The sequence below is a fragment of the Cibotium barometz genome, chromosome 23 (genome assembly GCF_041138505.1).
Source record: "Cibotium barometz isolate CiBa-2024 chromosome 23, ASM4113850v1, whole genome shotgun sequence".
Lineage (NCBI taxonomy): Eukaryota > Viridiplantae > Streptophyta > Polypodiopsida > Cyatheales > Cibotiaceae > Cibotium > Cibotium barometz.
The window spans coordinates 238,864-259,929 of record NC_141068.1 but is presented as its reverse complement, the minus strand read 5'-3'; the positions used below and the strand labels follow the sequence as shown (position 1 = coordinate 259,929).

At 43.1% G+C, this 21,066-nt stretch overlaps 1 protein-coding gene across 2 annotated transcripts; it reads left to right on the top strand.

Annotated features, from left to right (window-relative positions):
* The first annotated feature begins 4,116 nt into the window (after nucleotides 1-4,116).
* On the top strand, nucleotides 4,117-14,099 carry LOC147625513 (uncharacterized). Of its 2 annotated transcripts, XM_086817792.1 has the most exons (3): nucleotides 4,121-4,339; nucleotides 13,231-13,328; nucleotides 13,478-14,098. In XM_086817792.1, the coding sequence occupies exons 1-3, from the start codon at nucleotides 4,151-4,153 to the stop codon at nucleotides 13,479-13,481; spliced, it is 291 nt and encodes a 96-aa protein (XP_086673918.1). In that variant the 5' UTR covers nucleotides 4,121-4,150; the 3' UTR covers nucleotides 13,482-14,098. The 2 variants fall into 2 exon arrangements, with proteins under 2 accessions (XP_086673917.1, XP_086673918.1); XM_086817791.1 differs by having other exon boundaries at nucleotides 4,117-4,339; nucleotides 13,231-14,099.
* The last annotated feature ends 6,967 nt before the right edge of the window (nucleotides 14,100-21,066 follow it).

The following is a 21,066-nucleotide window of genomic DNA, read 5'->3' as shown; positions in this document are numbered from 1 at the left end:
AATACTTGGGTGGCCGGACTAACCGGACTAACACTGACCATTCATTTACATATATCAATAAGGACTCAAAACCCTACACACAGTTGTAATAAGGGAGTCCACAAACAACTGTCCCTCTCTTCTTCTTCTCTACGCCTCTTCTTCTCCGCGCTTACACATGCACACGCTCCCGCGGCACTCTTCAGAGTCACATCTTGTGTCTTCTTCTTCTTCTCCATGTCTGTGCTACTCCACACGGACACACACGCTCCGCGCGCACTCTTCAGTTTCAAGTCTCTCAATTAGGAAGAGAGGCTCATACTTCATCTTGAAGCATTGATTTCCAAAGGATGATATGGCACAAATGTTTGATTTAATGAAGGGTGCTCAAGCTTTCATCGTAAGAAGTTTTAGAAAAAATCCCACTTTATGGATTACGACAACACTATAAGTTTCTAGATGGGAGGCACTAGGTACCTAGCTAGGTGTTGTTGGGGGGGCAAGGGATTTCCATTGTCAAGGGGTGAAGGGCTCACAGTCCCTTAACCCCAACCACACCTAGTTAGTTATGCAGTGCCTCCTCTACAGAAGCTCATGATGTTGAACGCTATAAAGAAAGAAAAGGGGAAAGGGTCCTCTTTCTTATGCATGGGAGATGGAATAAATAGTGGATTGGATGGATATCATACATGTAGGTGCTACGGGGAATTGAAACATGCAAGGAAGAAGATGCATGAAACATTTATGTCTATTTTCTTGAGAATAAGCTCGCTTATTTTCCCAAAAGAGTTTGTGAGTTCAATTGGGAGTCCTTTAACTAAATGGAGAATAGTTGGCCTAGTCATGATCATTGACTCACGAGTAGATAAAATTAGTTGCCTTAGCAAGTGTTTTATTGAAACAAGTTGGTTCTTGCAGTTTAGTGCGATTGAATTATTTTTCCCAAAAAGTTTGTGAGTTCAATTTGGAGAACTTTTTAGGAATCAAGAATACTTGGCCTAGCTATGGTCCTTGACTCACAGTTAGTGAAATCGATTGCCTCAACAACTAGTTTATTGAAATTAGCTTGTTCTCTCGATTTAGCATGATCAAATAATTCTCCCCCAAAAAAACTCACTTTTTACCTTCACATTGTGAAGGTGAAAGTGAAGGTAATATCGGGGTTTTTAGTGGGGTTTTGACCCCACTAACACTAGAGTGGGACTGGAGATTAACACAACCTTCGTAACGTGACTTGACTCCCAACTTAAATGCGCTGAATTCCTTTTCACTTTGATTTAAGTAACAAAGATATTCTTAATGCTACTAAGTTGGAACTTCATTTTAGTGTGACCACTATCTTTTATGAACACCATTAAGAGCCAATTCACATGCTTAGGTGATGAGTGTCATTTCTAGGTATGAAAGGTTAACATTACTCCACTATGAAACAACCCCATCCCACTGAGCTTTAGTGGCATTCATGGTACTTAATTGTAAACAATAAAATACCTATCCATTGTAGTGCTTAAAAAAGATATTTCTTGCTTTAGAAGGTAGGTGAGGGGGATAACCTATTGTGGGTGATGAGATGACCTACTATGCACAAACTCTTATGGGTAGAACTGACTGCTTAAGTATGTTTGCTTTCCTAAACCACACAAATGCTTTTTAAAGGAGGTATTAGTGGCACCTAGGGAAATTTTATGAAGTGGTACTAAAATTTTTAAAACCATTTGGGATAGTACGTAGTGGCACTTTGCAATCACCACTAATGCCCTTCAAACCCATGTGGAATGGGGCTATAAACCACTCAAGAATCTAAGAAATCGGCTTATGTTCAATGGAAACACCCTTCAGTTGTCATAGACTCCTCTTTCATTGTGGAAACCATACAAGTTGCAAAACCACCTTGAAGATCTAATGACATGTTAGCTCATGGCATGGCCATGAGTCTCTTGAAATGTGGGAAAAATCATGTTACGAGTGAACTCGATCTACATTCACAAATTTAAGCTTTTTAAATGGCCCTAAGGGTCTATCCCCATGGCTCGTTTTAAACCATGGAGATGACATCAAATGGTGCAGAGATCCAATTTTCCCCATGCTTCACAAAGGAAGAGGGATCTCCATGCTCCAATGAGGGAAGAGAGTCTATCCCCATGGCTTATTAAGTAATCCATGGAGGTGGCATCAAATGGTGAAGAGATTAAAGGTTTCTATGGTCCAACAAGGAAAGAGAGACTCCTACATATATGAAGGAATGAGAACAAAAGTAGAAGGGGGGATGAGTGGCATGGAGCCACAATGCAAGCATCATGCAAGGCACGTGGTCTTGGCACACGCTAGGTAAATCCCCTACCGTCGGTATAATGGTGCAAAGAGAAGCGGGTGATGAGTGTTGGCTCACTTTGATATGAAGGCCATCATGTTGTGAGGACTTTAAGGGAGTTGAGAGAAGCGGGTGATGAGTGTTGGCTCACTTTGATATGAAGGCCATCATATTGTGAGGACTTTAAGGGAGTTGAGTCTAATGTGAGGACTTTAAGGGAGTTGAGCCTAATGTGAGGACTTTAAGGGAGTTGAGTCTAATGTGAAGACTTTAAGGGAGTTGAGTCTAATGTGAAGACCATCACATTGTGTGGTGTGTACGAACTCTAAATTGAGAAAACTCACACTCTATTTAGAACAGGTAGTCATAGGAGGGGTCAACCCTTTTCTCAATTCTAAAGCTATCCACCAAGAATCCATGTAGAATCCACATCACTTTTAAATCAAATCATAAAATTAACAAAAAAAACCAATTTTCAAGACCATTTAAAATGCACAGCTCCAATTTCCCTCCTTCCAACCGACATCCTTTGGCCTCAAGATTACCTAACACAATGACCTCAAGATTATCTAACTCCAAAGACCTCACAAGATTATCCTTTGACCTCAAGAGTGTGCATACCCACTATCCCTCATGTATAAAGGACATGGTGCATTGAATGAGGCCATTTCATGTGATCAATGGCTGTGAAGCCCAGGTGTGATAATTGAGGCCAGATCTGACGTTAGATTTTAAAAGAGTAAACATGGCCATTTTCGTGGGATCAATGGCTATGAAGCCCGGGTGTGATAATTGAGGCCAGATCTACCATTAGATTTTAAAAGAGTAAACATGGCCATTTTCGTGAACCATGCCAAAACCTGTTTGAACCCCATTTCCAAGGCTATAATTTTTTTTTGTTAACACATTTCACATCATACATGTTTAGATGTGCTAGCTAGCCCATCCGCGTCTAAGCGCTCGAGTGCTAGATTCAAGTCTGGCCCCTGCACCAACCGTGTTTGGGGATCGCTAGTCCAAGCCGACATTTTTTTCCGGGCATGTCACATCCTCGGCCACCCCTCCCAACTCATCCTCCAACCCCCTCGGCGTCGGCCCCACCCAACCGGCTCCTTATCCTCTCTCTCTCTCTCTCTCTCTCTCTCTCTCTCTCTCTCTCTCAAGTCATTTCACAAAGTCGGACTAGAGTCAAGCTCAACAAGGTCTTCTTTCCCCACTGATTTTTCCAAGCCTGTTCCCTTGGCTGTGGTTTCGCTACATAGTAGATAGGGACAGTGGGAATCTCGTTAATCCATTTATGCGCGTCACTAAATGACAAGGCATTTCGCTACCTTAAGAGACTCATAGTCACTCCCACCATTTACCCACGCTTGGTTGAATTTCTTCACGTTGACATTCAGAGCACTCGGCAAAATGACAAGGCATTTCGCTACCTTAAGAGACTCATAGTCACTCCCACCATTTACCCACGCTTGGTTGAATTTCTTCACGTTGACATTCAGAGCACTCGGCAAAAATCATATTGCGTCAACATCCGTGGGACCCTAAACCCTAGACTTTTTGGCGTGGGACTTAGACTTTTTGGCATGTGGGACTTAGACTTTTTGGCGTGGTGGCTAGACTTATTCTCGTGGTGGCTAGACTTTTTGGCATGGGACTTATTCTCGTGGTGGCTAGACTTTTTGAGTGAGAGACTCGGAGGAGTTTGGTTTTGGATCTTGTGAAACTTGAGATATATATAGAGAGAGAGACTCGGTTAGTCCGCATCTTAGATAACCCAACTTCCAAGTTCCCAAATTAAGAGAGAGAGAGAGAGCAACGAAGTGCATCAGTCGTTCTGCTGTTTGTAGAGACAGAGAGATGGGTGTGCAGGGAGTGTTAGAAGGGGTGGGGTGGTGGTGGCTGCTGGGCGTGGGCATTCCTTTTGCGGGCTACTCCATTCCCTTCGTGCTGGGAGACTTCAATCTCTACAAGCATCTCACCATTGCTGCTCTTGCCGGTCGCTTTGATATTGCTGGCCTTCACATCGACCACGTTGCCCTTCGGCAGGTTCTTCTCTCACCTCTCAATTTCACTCTCTCTCTCTCTCTCTCTCTCTCTCACTCACACACACACACACTCACGAACAGTCCTTAAGTCCTTGAGTATGTGTTTTTCTCTCTCTCTCTCAGTTAACACACACACACACACAACACACACACGTAGGAATCTCTCTCTTTCATGTACACAATATACAGAGATTACTCTTCTCTTTAGAGACTCTCTCTTTCTCTCATCGTTTTCGGATACGGCTCTCCACTGCTCGACAAAAACCTTTTTCCCAGCTCTTAAAAATAAAGGCTTTGAAAAAAACCTCCTGTATTTTGTGTTAAATTTAGTGGTTTTACCGGTAATATACACTAAAACTAATGAATTTCAGCCCTTGAATGTAAGGGCATGGTCAATATTCAGCCGGTTTTTCTGAAATCCAGTCGGTAAAATTACATGTAAATGCCGGTTTTGTCGAGCACTGCTTGCAGTAAAATATCTTTTTAGGGTTCAAACCCATAAAAATATCAAAAAGCCCCAAGTGCTCCTTTACAAGGACGTACCAAGTCCCTCCATGTGCTTATGGAGACTAAGCACCACTATCACCCAGCTCCACCACTCGTCTTTGCAAGAGGCCATGCATGTACGAACACAACTAGCTCTACCACACACACATGGTTATTTCGTATAAAATAGCAGCATTTCAACCTTCATTTCACTATTTCAAGGTTGCCTACAAGAAAAACCATTTTTAGCTAAATTTTGTGTGCAAGATACACCATTTTTCGCTGAAGTATATGTATATTTATAGATGTTGTTTTCTTATATAGTAGGTAAATTTGTTAAGCTCCTCCTAGTACTGATGTAGCACTCTAATAGTGGGCGAGGCTCAGCTCTTACATCAATACGAAAATCTAAGTGCTCCTTATGATGCCTCTACATAGAGGGGGTTTAACAAGTATGAGATATTGCCCCCCCCCTTTCCCGTGACGAGGTTCTCGTCAAGCGAGGTCATCTTGGACGACGACCCATCTCTGTTTGACAATGGAAGCTCATGTGCATACGAGACTTGAACACGAGTTGTAGTCTTGATGGTGGACGGAATCACGCATTGAGACTCCATGAGAAGTGGACCGAGTTCGTGTGCATACGAGACTTGAACACGAGCTGCAGTCTTGATGGTGGATGGAATCACGCATTGAGACTCCATGGGAACCGCGGCCTTACCATGTGAAAGGATTTCATGTGGTGTACGCCTTAATAAAGGCAGGTGGGGGCGAGGCGTACAGAGGACACACGGGTGTATCTTTTCTGCAGAGAGAGAGAGCGAAGAGCAACACACTGGAGTCCAGCAGAGGAGTGAGCGCGTGAGCAAGCTGCAGGGGTGTATGCGAGCGAGCGCGTGAGCAAGGGTGCTCAGCTGCGAAGAGCAAAGCACTGGAGTCCAGCAGGCTGCAGAGACAGAGAGCGCAGAAGGCTCGCATGCAAGTGTGTGTGTGTGTGAGTAAGTGCATGAGCAAGCCTGCAAGCGAGCAAGTGTGTGTGCAAGCCTGCAAGCGTGTGAGCAAGCAGGCAAGGCTGTGCGTGTGCAGAAGGAGGAGGTGTTGACCAGCTCGTGCGCGTGTATGTGCGGCTGCAAACAGCCGTGTTTCTCTTCCTAGGCTGCAGGGCAGCCGCGTCAGCAAGCTTGCAAGGCTGTGTGCGTGCAGAGGGTAAAGGTGCAGGGCAGCCCGCATGCGTGTGTGCGCGCGGCTGTAAACAGCAAGTCTTTCATCCAGACTGCAGGGCAGCCGCACGAGCAAGCATGCAACAGTGTCTACGAGTAAGAGCGTGAAAGCAGGCATACGAGAGTGTGTGTGAGCAAGTGCGTCAGTAAGCAGGCGAAGAAGTGTGTAAGCAAGCGCAGGAGCAAGCTTGCGAGGGTGCGTGCGTGCAGAGTGTAGAGGCGCAGGGTAGCCCACATGCGTGTGTGTGTGCAGCTGTGAACAGCCGAGCCTTTTATCCAGACTGCAGGGTAGCCGCGCTTGAAGAATGTGTGTGCACTGCCTATTCTCTGTGGCTATGTTGGAGTGCAACAGCAGAAGCATTGTGTGGTAAAGCAGAGGTTTGTGCAGGTGAAGCAAAGGGGCTGAGTTGCAGAGGCGATTCGGATTGCTGTAAGCAATGTGCAGTTAAAGAGAAGATGGCAATGTGCAGGGGCTGATTCGTCATCTACTCTCTATTGCATGAAGCGGTTCCTACACGGAGTTGCGGAGGCGATTCCAAGGCAGACAGCAGAGTTGCGGATCCTACACGGAGTTGTAGAGGCGACTCGCACGCGGACAACAGAGGCTTCCGTTGGCCACACACCATGTGGTCTGACGTACTTTTACAGTGGTTCTCACCCGCGAGGTTTCCTTTAGGTACTGAGTGCAGGGTGCTTGGTTGGTTTCATGGTGTATTATTTATTATGTTGCCATGTATAAACAAGGATCCTCTTTAGTGAAGTTGTCTGGCTGTTTGTGGAAGGGCGTGGCCCTTATGTTCATGCTCCTTGTGTGATGATTAGTCTTTGCAGTTTGATGTTATACTCTATGATGCTGTGTGTGTGATGTGATGAAGCTGGCTGGTCTGGTTTCTTATGGGGAGTAACTAGTGGGGGTTGTGATTCTTTCGGGCCAACACGGTGAAGTAGCGGGTAGCTTTTAGGGAAAAAGTGAGAGCGCTGAGGACCCCTCACGTGGCAGTGGTATTGGAGCGATTCAACCCTCGAACTAGCTAGGGCTACATACATTACAACATGGATGAGAGTGACATCCAGTCCGTGCATGGAGGAGATGCTCTGGACCATGAGCTAGAATGGGAGCCTCGAGAGGCTCTACCCCAAGCTGTGGCATCCGGCTTGGCGGGCAGACCACCACCAAGAGTTCCCACTCAGGCAAGGGTGTTGTAGTTGGAGAAAATTTTGCAGACCCTTGAACAAAGTGCGGATGCTTCAAACAGGAGGTCATCCGGCTGGATGCAGCTTATGCGAGTGCGGTAATGGAGGTGGCCGCCCTCAATAGGCAAGTGGCAGATTTGAAGATCAAGGTGGCGCAATTAGAAGGAGAGGTTCGGGCCAAAGCTGGCTCGTCCACAAGGGCAATCAAGCCAAAGGATCCCGAGCCCTTTGATGGCACACGAGAGGTGAAGCTCTTGCAGAACTTCTTGTATGACTGTGAGCAATTTTTCAAGAGTGCCAATCTTACTGCAGAGGCAGATAAGGTCTTTATGCGACCACCTTTTTAACCAAAGATGCCAAGCTTTGGTGGCGTAATTACGTGGAAGATGTGGACAACGGAAGAAATACTTTCGCTATTTCGACATGGGATGACCTAAAGGCAGCTTTGCAGAAACAATTTCTGCGCATGAATGCCGAATGGAAGGCAAGACAAGCCCTCGACAGCTTGGAGCACACCGGCTCAATCCGGGAGTACATGAAGGCCTTTCGAGCCCTTATGCTGCAGATCAGGACCATGTCTGAGGAAGACAGGTTCTTTCACTTCACTCATAGGCTCAAAGGTTGGGCCCAAGCAGATCTGCAGAGACAAAATGTCACCACTCTCGCTGCAGCATATGTCGCAGCCGACATGCTGACAGATTACAAGGAGCCTGGCCAACAAGGTGAAGGCTCTTCTCAAAGCAAAAGGTCTGCGGGTGCGGGCACATCTGCGAATGGAGGCAAAGATAACACCAAGAGTGGCTTTAAGGGTAAGAGGTCTGATTGTGAAGGTGGCGGAAGCGGGGGCACTTCCACATCAAAAGAGACCAGCAATGAAGCCAGCTCTTCGAAGAAAGGAGGATCAAGCAATGGAAAGACTGAGTCCTCAAGGTCAGGAGCGGGCTCAAGCAAGTCGACGGGAAAAGCGAAAGAGGTGGAGTGTTTTATTTGCAGTGGCAATCATTATGCTCGTGATTGTCCACCTAAGCAAGCTCTAGCAAAAGCAAAGGAGTGTGGGATGAAGATAGAAGCGGATCCCGGATCCGTGATGAAAGCTGTGAATTCACCAAACAAGGAGGTCAGGAAGAAGGCCAAAAGCGTTCCAATTACTGTGGGTGAGGTTACTCACAAAACAGACTTCAGTGTATGCGAAATGGACGATTTTGACATTGCGCGTGGGCAAGTTTGGTTGCAAGAAGCTAAGGCCTTGATCTCTTCCTATTCGGAACAGCTCCTCCTCTTGGGTGATTCAAGGATAAGGGTAGTGGGGAGGCTACCACAGAACAGCCAGCAACATACCCCAAGCTCTTATCAGCCCTATAACTGAAGCAAGCGGTGGGCAAGGGTGCACAGCTGATTGTAGCTACCTTGGTTGAGCATAAGCATCATCCTCTCAAGAGATCTCGATGGAAAGAGGCTCCGGAATTGAGGAGGGGGGGAAGGAAATGTGACGAGGTTCTCGTCAAGCGAGGTCATCTTGGACGACGACCAATCTCCGCTTGACAACGGAAGCTCATGTGGACCGAGTTCGTGTGCAGACGAGACTTGAACACGAGCTGTAGTCTTGATGGTGGACGGAATCACGCATTGAGACTCCATGAGAAGTGGACAGAGTTCGTGTGCAGACAAGACTTGAGCACGAGCTGCAGTCTTGATGGTGGACGGAATCACGCATTGAGACTCCATGGGAACCGGGGCCTTAGTGCGTGCATTAAGGTTCGGTTGTGCAAGTGTACCTTGGGCGGCCTTACCATGTGAAAGAATTTCATGTGGTGTACGCCTTAATAAAGGCAGGTGGGGGCCAGGCGTACAGAGGACACACGGGTGTATCTTTTCTAGAGAGAGAGAGAGAGCGAAGAGCAATACACTCGAGTCCAACAGAGGAGCAGGTGCGTCAGCGAGCTGCAGGGGTGTATGCGAGCGAGCCCGTGAGCAAGGGTGCTCAGCTGCGAAGAGCGAAGCACTCGAGTCCAGATGGCTGCAGAGACAGAGAGCGCAGAAGGCTCGCATGCAAGTGTGTGCGCGAGTGAGCGCGTCGGCAGGCCTGCGAGCGAGCAAGTGCGTGTGCAAGCCTGCAAGCGTGTGAGCAAGCAGGCAAGGCTGTGCGCGTGCAGGAGGAGGAGGTGCTGACCAGCTCGTGCGCGCGTGTGCGCGGCTGCAAAAAGCCATGTTTCTCTTCCTAGGCTGCAGGGCAGCCGCGTCAGCAAGCTTGCAAGGCTGTGTGCGTGCAGAGGGTAAAGGCGCAGGGCAGCCCGCATGCGTGTGTGCGCGCGGCTGTAAATAGCGAGACTTTCATCCAGACTGCAGGGCAGCCGCGCGAGCAAGCATGCAACAGAGTCTGCGAGTAAGAGCGTGAAAGCAAGCATACGAGGGTGTGTGCGAGCAAGTGCGTCAGTAAGCAGGCGAAGAAGTGTGTAAGCAAGCGCAGGAGCAAGCTTGCGAGGCTGTTTGCGTGCAGAGGGTAGAGGCGCAGGGCAGCCCGCATGCGTGTGTGCGCGGCTGTAAACAGCCGAGCCTTTTATCGAGACTGCAGGGCAGCCGCGCTTGAAGAATGTGTGTGCACTGCCTGTTCTCTGTAGCTATGTTAGCATTGTGTGGTAAAGCAGAGGCGTGTGCTGCAGGTGAAGCAAAGGGGCCGAGTTGCAAAGGCGATTCGGACCGCTGTAAGCAACGTGCAGCTGAAGAGAAGATGGCGATGTACATGGGTTGATTCGTCATCGACTCTCTATTGCAGGAAGCGGTTCCTACACGGAGTTGCGGAGGCGATTCCAAGGCGGACAGCAGAGTTGGGGATCCTACACGGAGTTGCAGAGGCGGCTCGCAGGCGGATAGCAGAGGCTTCCGTCAGCCACACACCACGTGGTCTGACGTACTACAGCGGGTTCTCACCCGCGAGGTTTCCCTTAGGTACTGAGTGCAGGGTGCTTGGTTGGTTTCGTGGTGTATCATTTATTATGTTGCCATGTATAAACAGGGATCCTCTTTGTCTGGCTGATTGTGGAAGGGCGTGGCCCTTATGTTCATGCTCCTTGTGTGATGATTAGTCTTTGCAGTTTGATGTTATGCTCTATGATGCTGTGTGTGTGATGTGATGAAGCTGGATGGTCTGGTTTCTTATGGGGAGTAACTAGTGGGGGTTGTAGCGGGCAGCTTTAAGGGAAAAAGTGAGAGCCCTGCGGACCCCTCGCGTGGCACACCCCCCCAGTAACAGGATCCCATAAGGAGAAGCGTGTCACACTAGGACACTTGGTCACCTTTTTCTCCCTCACTAGCCAATCAGGCACTGCGTCCATAGCAGTGGTGTCACACTGTCCACCGTCCCACTTCTCTCCAGCTGTCCAGCTCAACGTCCAAAGTGTGCCGGCCTCCCATGCCCGACCATCTTTTTTTAGGCAGCGGGCGCTAAATGTTTGGAGGAAAAGGAAGTTATGGGTTTCTCTTGGCCGGTCGTTTCTCACCCTGCGACGTGGTGGCCTTGAGCTGTCGGGCACCTGTCCCAGCATGACATGGGCCTAAGTTTGGTCTACTTAACCGTCATCCCCCCAATTGCCTGTTTATAATGAGCTTTTAATGGGTGAATTAGCTCACAATTGATTAGCCCCCTAGCCTCCTAGCATTCCTAGTGTGGTAGTTACCTTTGTGCGGTGTGATCACATCTCAGGTACTGTCAATATAGTAAATGGAAACCCCCCATCACGTGGGGGTCACCTTGGTGTTCACTCGAGGGGGGATAAATGTGATACATTTTTCCCTTCATTACGCCCCCACTTTAGGATTGCCCGTCCCCATCAAACTTCATGACATGTAGCATGCTCCCACGTTAAATTATCCCCTCCCACTTTTCACACTGCAAGATAATTTTTTATATTTGAAATATTATTTCTCTTCTTGTTACCATGCTCCACAAAAACTTATCCCAACCCTTAAAAATAAAGGCTTTTGAAAATAGAATTGGTATTTTGTGCTAGATTTAGTTATTTTACCGGTAATATACACTAAAACTAGTGAATTTTAACCCTTAATGTAAGGGCATGATCAATATAAAGCGAGCTTTTCTGAAATCTAGCGGTAAAATTACATGTAAATGCCGGTTTTGTCCAGCACTACATCAAAAGAGAGGTGAATATGATTTTAATTTTTAAAATATTATTTTCATTCTTAAACCTAAGGGGATGGTCAATATAACGTCATTTTTTCTAAAATCTAGCCGGTAAAATTACATATAAATGTCGGTTTTATCAAGGACTGCCTCAAAAGCAAGGTGAATATGATTTTGAATTTTTAAAATATTATTTTCTTTCTTAAAGTTGGCTAGTTGCCTTGATTAAATTAGGAATACTTGCTAATCATTACATATTTTCCAACCGCTCGAGGTCTTACGACACACACAAAGACTAAGTGCACCTCCCAAAGGTGCAGCCACACCTTACACTAATCGGCCTTCCCCCTCCTCATGTGCAAGCATGTAGAATCTTCATGCCCGTTAGTTGTGTTATGGGTTAACCCCACTGAGGGGTAGGTACCTTAGTTAGGTAATCAAGTTAGTTTTGTTAAAGGGTTAACCCACTTACAATTACCTCCGCCTTCCACTAATAGTTACCCTTAAAATTGGATTGAAATTTTACAAGCTTGCATTATATAATTTGATACTAGTGTTGTTTTTGTGCTCATTTTGATTGGCACACTTCCTCATAGAAAATTAGCTTAATTCCCTTGCCACATAACAATTATCTCCACTTCTTTTTTGGATGTGTGCGAAAATTTCTCTTAATTGCTATATTCTAATAGTTACTCCCCCTCGTGGAAGGAGCATCTCACTTTAGGTTAAGGAAATGAAGGTTGAGATGATAAGAGACTCTTTGTCTCATTGGGCCAAGTTACAAAACTTAGGTTGGGGTAGGCTGGGGAGGGGGTGGGATGATGAAGAATAGTGGGCATTAAAATTTTCACACAACCCTAAGGAGAGCAAGTTGGGTAGGGACATCCTACAATAGGCCCGAAGCTTCAATTAAGAGGGGGATGACTTGGGGTGTTCATTATATGTAAACTCTCTATATCACCCTTTATCTATGAATTTTTTGTGGATAAAACACACCCTTTTCTATTCAATCCGTGAATACCCCCTTTAAATGTCACCCTTGTATGCGTGAAGATTGTGTAAATTAAGGATTTCAAAAATCCCTTCTATTGAACCCACATGGTAACTTATTAAAATAAATTCCCCCTGTCCATGCAAGTACTAAAGGGCAACAAGGAAAATCCTATAGAAAGCTAAGAACTTCAATTAGAAGGGTGGTTAGAGACTAAAGGGCATGAGATCCTCTATAAGCCAAGTTTTGGATCTAGGGTGGGGAAGTATAAACACAAAGATTGAGTGAATGCAAGCCATTGGATTTGGAAAAAAGTAAACTCGGCCCAATTTGGTTGATGTGGCTCCCTGTTGTGAATGGGGATTTGATTGGTCTCTAGTAGGGATTTCGACGAGCACACCAAAAAATTGCATGAATAACAATAAGTATTTTCAAAATGAGGTACTAGAAAAATTATCGTGATAGTGTGACAGTAAGGCTATGATCTTGCAAGGTGGACACCCACGTTCGGATCTGAGGTAGAGCCCCCCTCCCCCTCCCCCGGCCCCCGCCCCCCCTTTTTAATTTACATTCTTGGGCCTTGCTTATATTTTTTGGCCCTTATTTAAACCCACACATAAACGCATGCACTTGCACATATACCTTCACACACACACACACACACACACACACACACACACACACTCTATTACAATTACACATTAGACATGTACGCATATACATGAAGTGTATGTGTCTACATGTATATGTGTATAATTGTAATTGTGTGTGCACAATGGTTTCAAAAACAAATCCCAAATCCAAGTTTAAAAAGGAGATGGAAGGCAAGAATTGTATTAACTATTATGGTGGTCGTGGTGCAGTTGCATTCTCTAGCAGGTCTTGTGTTCTTGTTCGTGGCACCATTTCAATTCAACACATCCTTCAGGGCTCGTCACTTCAAGCTACATCGACAAATGGGGTATGCATTTGTGTGTGCATCCCTTTTTTTAGCATTCACGGGTTCAACCACCATGCTTGTCAACTCTGAATTTGGGACTTTGGGACGGCTTTTTATGGCGATTGCGTCCATCACTCTCCTTGTATGCCTTGCTCGTGCTGTGGCCACAGCTAGAAACAAACAATTTCAAGCGCATAGGCGTTGGATGATTCACACTACTGTCATGAGGTAAGCATTATCTACTCTACTTCTCACAAAAAAAATTCACATGACCTTGTTAAAAATACAAGCATTGTGTTGGAGCAAGTGCTTAATGTGTGTGTGTGTGTGTGTGTGTGTGTGTGTGTGTTGGAGGGTGGGGTTAGGGTATCATGATTGATCCCTCCCATTTGAAAGGACATTGCTTGGTACCAACAAAAAAAAAAAGCCTTGCATTACAAAAAAGGAAAATTATAAAAAATCATTAAAGCCTTACATTACATATGAGGGACAATTATATACTTGGATTAGCCCAAAGGGTAGAGTCAACCTCTCGCTTGGGAGAGGCTGTGGGTGTGATCCTATAAGCTTTCCTCAAATTCAAAGGGTAGACAAGAGAGCCTACCCTTGCACATATGGAATGTAAATATCTATGCAAACTATTCTCATTTTAAGAGGGTGGAAACAAGGCATCCTACCCCTATGTATATGCAACATAAATATCTATACAATATTTTTATGTGTGTGCTTGTGTGTGGATGTGTGGGTCGAGCTTTTTTCCTTTTATGTATGTGTGTGTGGATTTGATGACGAAAAAAGAGGGGACAATCGCAAATGTTTTTTGAAAGTAAGTCTAGCCCTCCTCACATAATTTGCAATTTGAAGATAGCCATATTGGATTCTTATTATTAAATGATTTGTGCCTCAGAAGTTGAGCCTCATAATTACATTGCATGCATGAGTTCGAAAGAGAGTGGGTTTGAGATATACTTAGGCATGACCTAATGGGTGTTTGCTCATAGGAGTTTGGTAGCTTTATGAATAGGTAATTACAACTATAAGTTTGCCATTTCTTTAAAGTGTAGAGTTTTAATACACAAGTAAAATCCCAAATGTTATGAAAGCATGAGCATTGAGCATAGAAACTAGGAATTCATAGAATGGGAAAATTTTAAATTTAGATATGAAAACCCAAATGCTACAAGAGTAAATGCTTGTAATTTTTCTATGAGTAGAGTTGGCAATAAAAATCCTACCTTGGTGATTTTAGGGGGCTTCAAAAGATCCCCTTGTGCCTTTTAACAAAATCACAGTGGACAAGGTTATTTGTGACAAGCGGCCTTGGATGTAGTGTGTGTGTGTGTATGTGTGCATGCGCGTGCATGCCTGAAGTTTCCAAGCATTCTCAAATAAGTGATTGATAAGATCATTGACGTACACGTGGATAATTGTTGAAAGCTGTAGTGCTCAAAGAACCCAGTTTGCGATCTAATTTGCTCAATTAAAGTTAAGATATCCTAGTTCAAATTTTGGGTTGCCTTGAGCTACAATCTTGGTTAAAATATCAGCATTTATTTATACATTGTGACATTTCAACAAAAGCTTACAAAAAAAATTTATTAGTTGTATGAATAGCTTTGGATTTTTCCGAGTAGGAATATGCTTTGTTCAATAAGGCCACCATCCTCTACACTAGTAATGCCCAACGTGGCCCAAGGCTAAAATTTGAAGTCTTCAAGGAATTTTTTAAAAATCTCTAAAGAAGGTTCTTTGAACATAGTAATTCTAATTAAACGCGACAAACACAGAGAAAAGTTAATCTCTATCTCTAATTGAGACGTACACACAGTATTCATATCTTGGAATAGGTTGGATGCCAAAAAAAAACCCCATAAGTATTGTTTTGGAAGGGTGGCCTTATATATTCATTGAATTTAATCCCTTTAAGGATCATTTTTGGAAGGGTGGCCTTGGATATTCATTGAATTTCAGATTATAATATTCTTTTTCTTTGACATCTATCTAACAAAATTTACTCAATGATCTTTAAAAAGTGGATCCTTTCCTTTGAAGAGTGAAAATTTGTCTATCCTTGAAAAGTTTAGCAATTTTGCCTTTCAAAAAGTTAGCCCATCTTTGGAAGGATTATATGTATGATGTGAGGCCTCAAGAAGAGTATCAAGTACTTTTATGAGCAGCCTTTAACAAATGGCAAGGGCATACCTTACTTGTAGCATTCTTCATTGAAGGCAAAAGAGCCACCAGTAGATTATTTCTTTGTGATCATTGAAACCTCACAAATTGATTTTGCCCCACCAAGTATGATTTTTTAAATTACTAGCTAAACCTTTGAAATCTAATTCAGCTCTCCTTAAATCCTTAGGCATGACTAAAAGCTGATTAATAGGTCTTTGTAATTATTCTTCTTGGTGTTCAAATTTTAATTCAAGGTACCTAATGATGCTAGTGGCAAAACAAGAGGGGATTGGTTACATATATGCCTTTAGAAAGATCATCGTCAACAACAAGAATTAAACACATAGCATTTCTTCTTGGGATCCAAGTATGAACTCCCATAACTAGGGTATATCTTGTTGCAAATAGCCATAAGAGAGGAGAATGGCTACCCAAATCTAGATTGAAATATTGGCAATGAATATCAAGCTCATGGGCTTGGATTCAATATATGAACTTTATAACAGTCCATTCTAAATAAAGAATAACAGCACCAGGGAGTTGAGGTTTTTGGTGATTAAAATTTAAATGTGATCAACCAAAGTCTTCTCTTCCAAAAGGACTGAAGGGTTTTTTGAAATTTGTATTTTAATGTCATTTCAATGGTAATGTTAGCCTTCTAATTGGTTACAATACACATGAACAGGTACGGAGTTATAAATTCACGAATTGTTCTAATGGTTGCACAAATGGGTCTTGGTTTACCTGTTTTGCGTGTTGTTGACTACGCCATCGCCATCCCTTGGATAATGGGTGTTGTAGTTGTTGAGTCCTACATCCAAAAGTATTTAAAAGAGAAAAGGGTAGAGTAGGTTTTTTCTTGTATGTAAAAATCATAACTCATCAACTTGATGATTTTACTCCTCCACACTCGCATTTTTTTTTCCTTGTAATATTTAGAATTGTTCAAAATCTCATCCTTATATAACGTTGTATATATGTGATCAGTATGATCTTTTTTCATGGGCTCCATCCTCTTTAATAACCCCCTTGCACCCATCTCTCTCTCTCTCTCTCTCTCTCTCTCTCTCTCTCTCTCTCTCTCTCTCTCTCTCTCTCTCTTTGTTATGTGCATATGCACACACACGTGCGCGCACACACACATACACACATATTTAGGTTAAGCTAAATTAGGTCTCATCAAGATCCTTCACACACCAAATTAGACTTCCTTTTTACTTATCAAATTTGAGGAACCTAGTTGCACCCAATGTTTTGACTTGACTATTTAAGTGGTATATAAATGTTCCTTGCAAAAGGATTCTTCCTATAAAATTGTATTGTTGAGATTGTGAAGTAATGGCCTTTTGTTTAATTTTTCATGTTTGGTAATAAGCCGTGTGTTGCATGAAATTTTGAAGTGTAATTACATAATACACTAGCAAAAGAAAATGTTGCATTGTGAAGTCATGCATTTTTCTATTTCTTTTGACTTCTCAATCGATGAAAAGTGGTGTATTTTTTGAATTTGTAATCTCTCTCTCTCTCTCTCTCTCTTTTTATATATATATATATATATATATATATATATATATATATATATATATATATATATATATATATATATATATATCTTGCTAGCCTAATATCTTGGAATGCTTATTCTTAACCTTTTTCTTCTTGAAGAAATGTAACAACATGAAAAAATATGAAAAGTGATATCGACTAGATCACCATGTGAAATTTCTTTCTCACCTACTAGTCTCATGATATATGTAATTTGTGATGTCATGGAGATCAATAGATATAGTGATTTCGTGTGGAAAATATGATGTTTTTGCTATCCTAGACTCTTGGTGATCATGTGCTAACTTCTAAAGACTTATCAAATAGGCATCTATGTAGAGGCATTCATGATCTGCAAGGACCATTACATTTGGATCTTCAATTGTTACTGGGGTCCCTTCCCACCAAGAAAGTGGCGATTGATTTGCAGAGCTCATTGAGCTAGATATAGAAGACACATCTTCGGACTCAAGTGAAATATCTTGTGTATTGGAAAGCAAAGTATCCGTTCTCATGGATAACTTCTATGATTTGGAAGTATAAACTCCACTACCACATGGCCAAGTGAGGTGTCTGTAATTTGACATATGGTTCAAATACATTAGGCATAACAAATACGGAGCCAAGCTATATGTAGACATCTTGAACTGGTTCACAATGAAAATAGAGGATGTTCCATCCCCCTTTGCATTGGAGGTATGGGTCAACTATCAAGGTGACCAGTATATGAGCATAAAAAAAGGGAGATGCTTTATGATAACACCTTTCTTTGAGTCTATGATCTCGACTAGTGTTACCTATCATGAATCAGAGGGAAGAGAATTTGTTGCCACAAATCTTTCAAGGATCTGTCAAGGAGCATACATAGATCGACAATTGCAAAGCGTGGATTATGCACCAAGTGTACCACCACTACCAACTCAAGGACAAAACCTTGCAACAATTGCTCTGCTCCCTCAAGGTTTGCAACGGAATCCCAATCGTGTTTTATCATCCCACCAAATCCTAGGGATGTTGCCCACTTTGCATGCAGTGCTTCGTTCAAATCTGGGAAGAACACAAGCTTCAAAAATTGCAATCCCTTTACCTTCTCTTTGCCCATTGTTTGGTGGCCATGGTGATTTGCTATTAGAGGGCACTATTTGCTCTGTGCTTCTTGCTTTCACGGGTTTTGTTCTTCGAGTCCTTGTGAGATTCTCTTTGTTTTTGTTCATTACTTTCGTATCCATTGGTGCCACAATTTTCGAGGCGTGATGATTTACGCTTCTTAATCTATGTATCATCCTTGAAATTTTCTTCATTAAGGACCGTGATCACGTGGTTACTCATGATAGGGCTATGGTCTTGAATTTTGCTACTTTGTTTTCTTCCGAGTCTGCTTTTCTTGTATGGAGTTCTCCTTAAGTGAGTGATAGCTAGCTGTACTTTCTTCTACCACTGGACTCTGTTTTTGCACGTCTATCTCTGCATCTTGGACTCGGATGCCGAATACTTGTACAATGTTTCTTTTTCTTCTGAAGAAGAGTGATATGGCTTCAACCTATAGCCATTTACCTTGTTGATGCACATTGTGTCGTCATCAAGGTTCTTCAACGAGTCGGTGCTTGGAGCTACCTCTTCGTGAATAATACAAGGTCCTACCCATCGTATTTTCAACTTACCGGAGTGTGGGCCCAACCTAGAGTTGAATATTAGCACTTTGTCCCCCTTTTTGAAGATCTTAACTTTTCCATATTGGTATGTCCAAGCTGCATTGCTTTCGCAAAATATACACTCTCCTGCCTTGTTTCTTCTAATTTGAGCAATTCCTATACCTTGCACCTCTAGGATTCCTCCATGAGTAGTTTCTCTTGAACTGCTATCCTCAGGCTAGGGACCACAAATTCCATGGGAACAATAGCCTTTAATCCGTAAGCCATCTTGAATGGTGTCATCCTGGTGGTGACCTTGTTTGTTGTTCTAAAGGCCCAACAAGGCACTATTTCATTTCCGATCCTAATCTTTTTGGTTGGCCTCCACCATTTTCTTTAGTATTTTGACTAGTATTTCATTTGTAAACTCTGCCTACCCATTACATTGCGGATGATAAGTGATAGATTTTTTGTGTGAATGATCATGTGCTTAGTGATGAGCTCATGCATGACTTCATTGATGAAGTGCTTTCCTTGATCACTCACTATTTCCACTAGGCATCCAAACCTTATCATAATATTTTTATACAAAAACTTGGCAACTTCTCCTGTTGTGTTCCCCTAGAGTACCATAGCTTCTGGCGATTTGGTGCAATAGTCTGTTGCTGTGATGATGTAGCAACATTGTGTTCCTTTTGCCCTGGGCTTGATTGATTCCACAAAATCCAATCCCCACTTCATGAATGGTTGCAACGGCAGGACCGAATGTATGGGCATCCTAGTTTTGTCATTGGGTTGGCCCATTCACTACCATGTCACAATTCTTTGTGAAGATGTACCCATCTTTGTTCATTGTGGACCACCACAACCCTACTTGCAATATTTTCTTGAGAGTATCTTCTTTTTCCTGATGTCCTCTGGACAATCCTTGTTGTGAGCCTCGATTCGTATTTGCCTTTTCTAATGTTTTGGGGCACACCTCCGGAGTATTTGATCTATTCCTCTCTTGTACAATGCTCCTGCCAGAATAGTGAAATGTCTACTTCTTATTGCTAGCTGTCTTCTTTTATCCTGGGACCATTGTTTTGGAAATTGATAATCCATAAGGAAATTCCTCATATTTTCATACCAATCTTTCCTTGTTCCATTGGTAATGGAGAATAAACTAGCATCCAGAAGTTCATCAACATCACATCTTCTTCTGGCTAGTTTTTCAAGCGTGATAAGAAATCAGCTACTCTATTTTTGTTGCCAAGTGTGTGTTGCAAGACAAAGTCAAATTCTTGCAACATCCATCTGGCCATCTTTTCTACTAAATAGACTTTATTAATTATGTACACCCATCAAGGCCTAGTGGTTTATGTGGAAAATAAACATATTACCCAAAAGTTAATGCCTAAACTTGTTGACTACATAAATCATTGCCAAAGGTTCTCTTTCAGTAGTGTTGTAATTTTTCTCAGCTGTGCTTAGAGTTTTGCTTGCATAGTATATTGGTTGCATGAACCCGAAGTCCTTTTCTTGCATTAATGCTCCTCTAGCACCCTCTCTGATACGTCAGCATACACATGGAAAATTTTATTCCAATCCGGGCTAGCCATAATGGGAGCAGTTGTAAGCAGTACTTTCAACCTTTGAAATTATGCTTGTTGGCATTATTGCGTCCATGTAAACATCACGTCCATTTTGAGGAGATGATATAGGGGACTTGCTACATGAGCCAAGTACTTGAGAAATCTTACGTGGTGCCACTTTATTTTTCTTATGAACCTCTCCAATTGCTTAAGGTTAGCTGGTAAGTCCATTTTCGTGATTGCTTTTACTTTATCAGGGTCTATGGTTAAGCCTTCTTTCAAGATCATATGCCCCAGTAAGACTCCTGACCTCGCAACAAAAGCACACTTTATAGGATTAGCTTTAGTCTTGTATCCCTGCATCTCTGCAAGCACAACCTTATAGATGCTTGGCCTTTTCTCCTGCCACACTAAAATCATCCGCAAAGACTTTCATGAAGTTCATTAGATAGTCATAGAATATTTCCTGAACCATCCGCTGCCGCCGCTGAAAGGTGGTGGGGGCATTCTTTAGTTCAAACATCATAACTGCGATACGTAAATTTGCCTCATCTACCTTTTGCAACATTATTCATGAGCGGAGGCCTTCGAGGTTAGTTTCCATGTCAATAGAACTTTCAAAGAAAACTTGAAATGAAAAAGTTAACAAACCATAAAAAACACTAAACTCCTAAAGAGCGGGAGGTACTTAATCACTATGCTAATGTGAGGGGGTATTTTGAGTCCCAAAACTCTCTTTTTACATTAAAAATGCTAACCATAAAGCTAATCTAATATTGGCCTTGGAATCACACACCCAACCCAATGTCCTAATCTAATGGATTTGTAACCAAG

Bases quoted from the DNA above. Each gene is read 5' to 3' on its own strand.
- LOC147625513 (XM_086817791.1), top strand. From the start codon at position 4,151: ATGGGTGTGCAGGGAGTGTTAGAAGGGGTGGGGTGGTGGTGGCTGCTG. The intron at 4,340-13,230 runs GTTCTTCTCTCA...GTCGTGGTGCAG, and splicing joins ACCACGTTGCCCTTCGGCAG to TTGCATTCTCTAGCAGGTCT.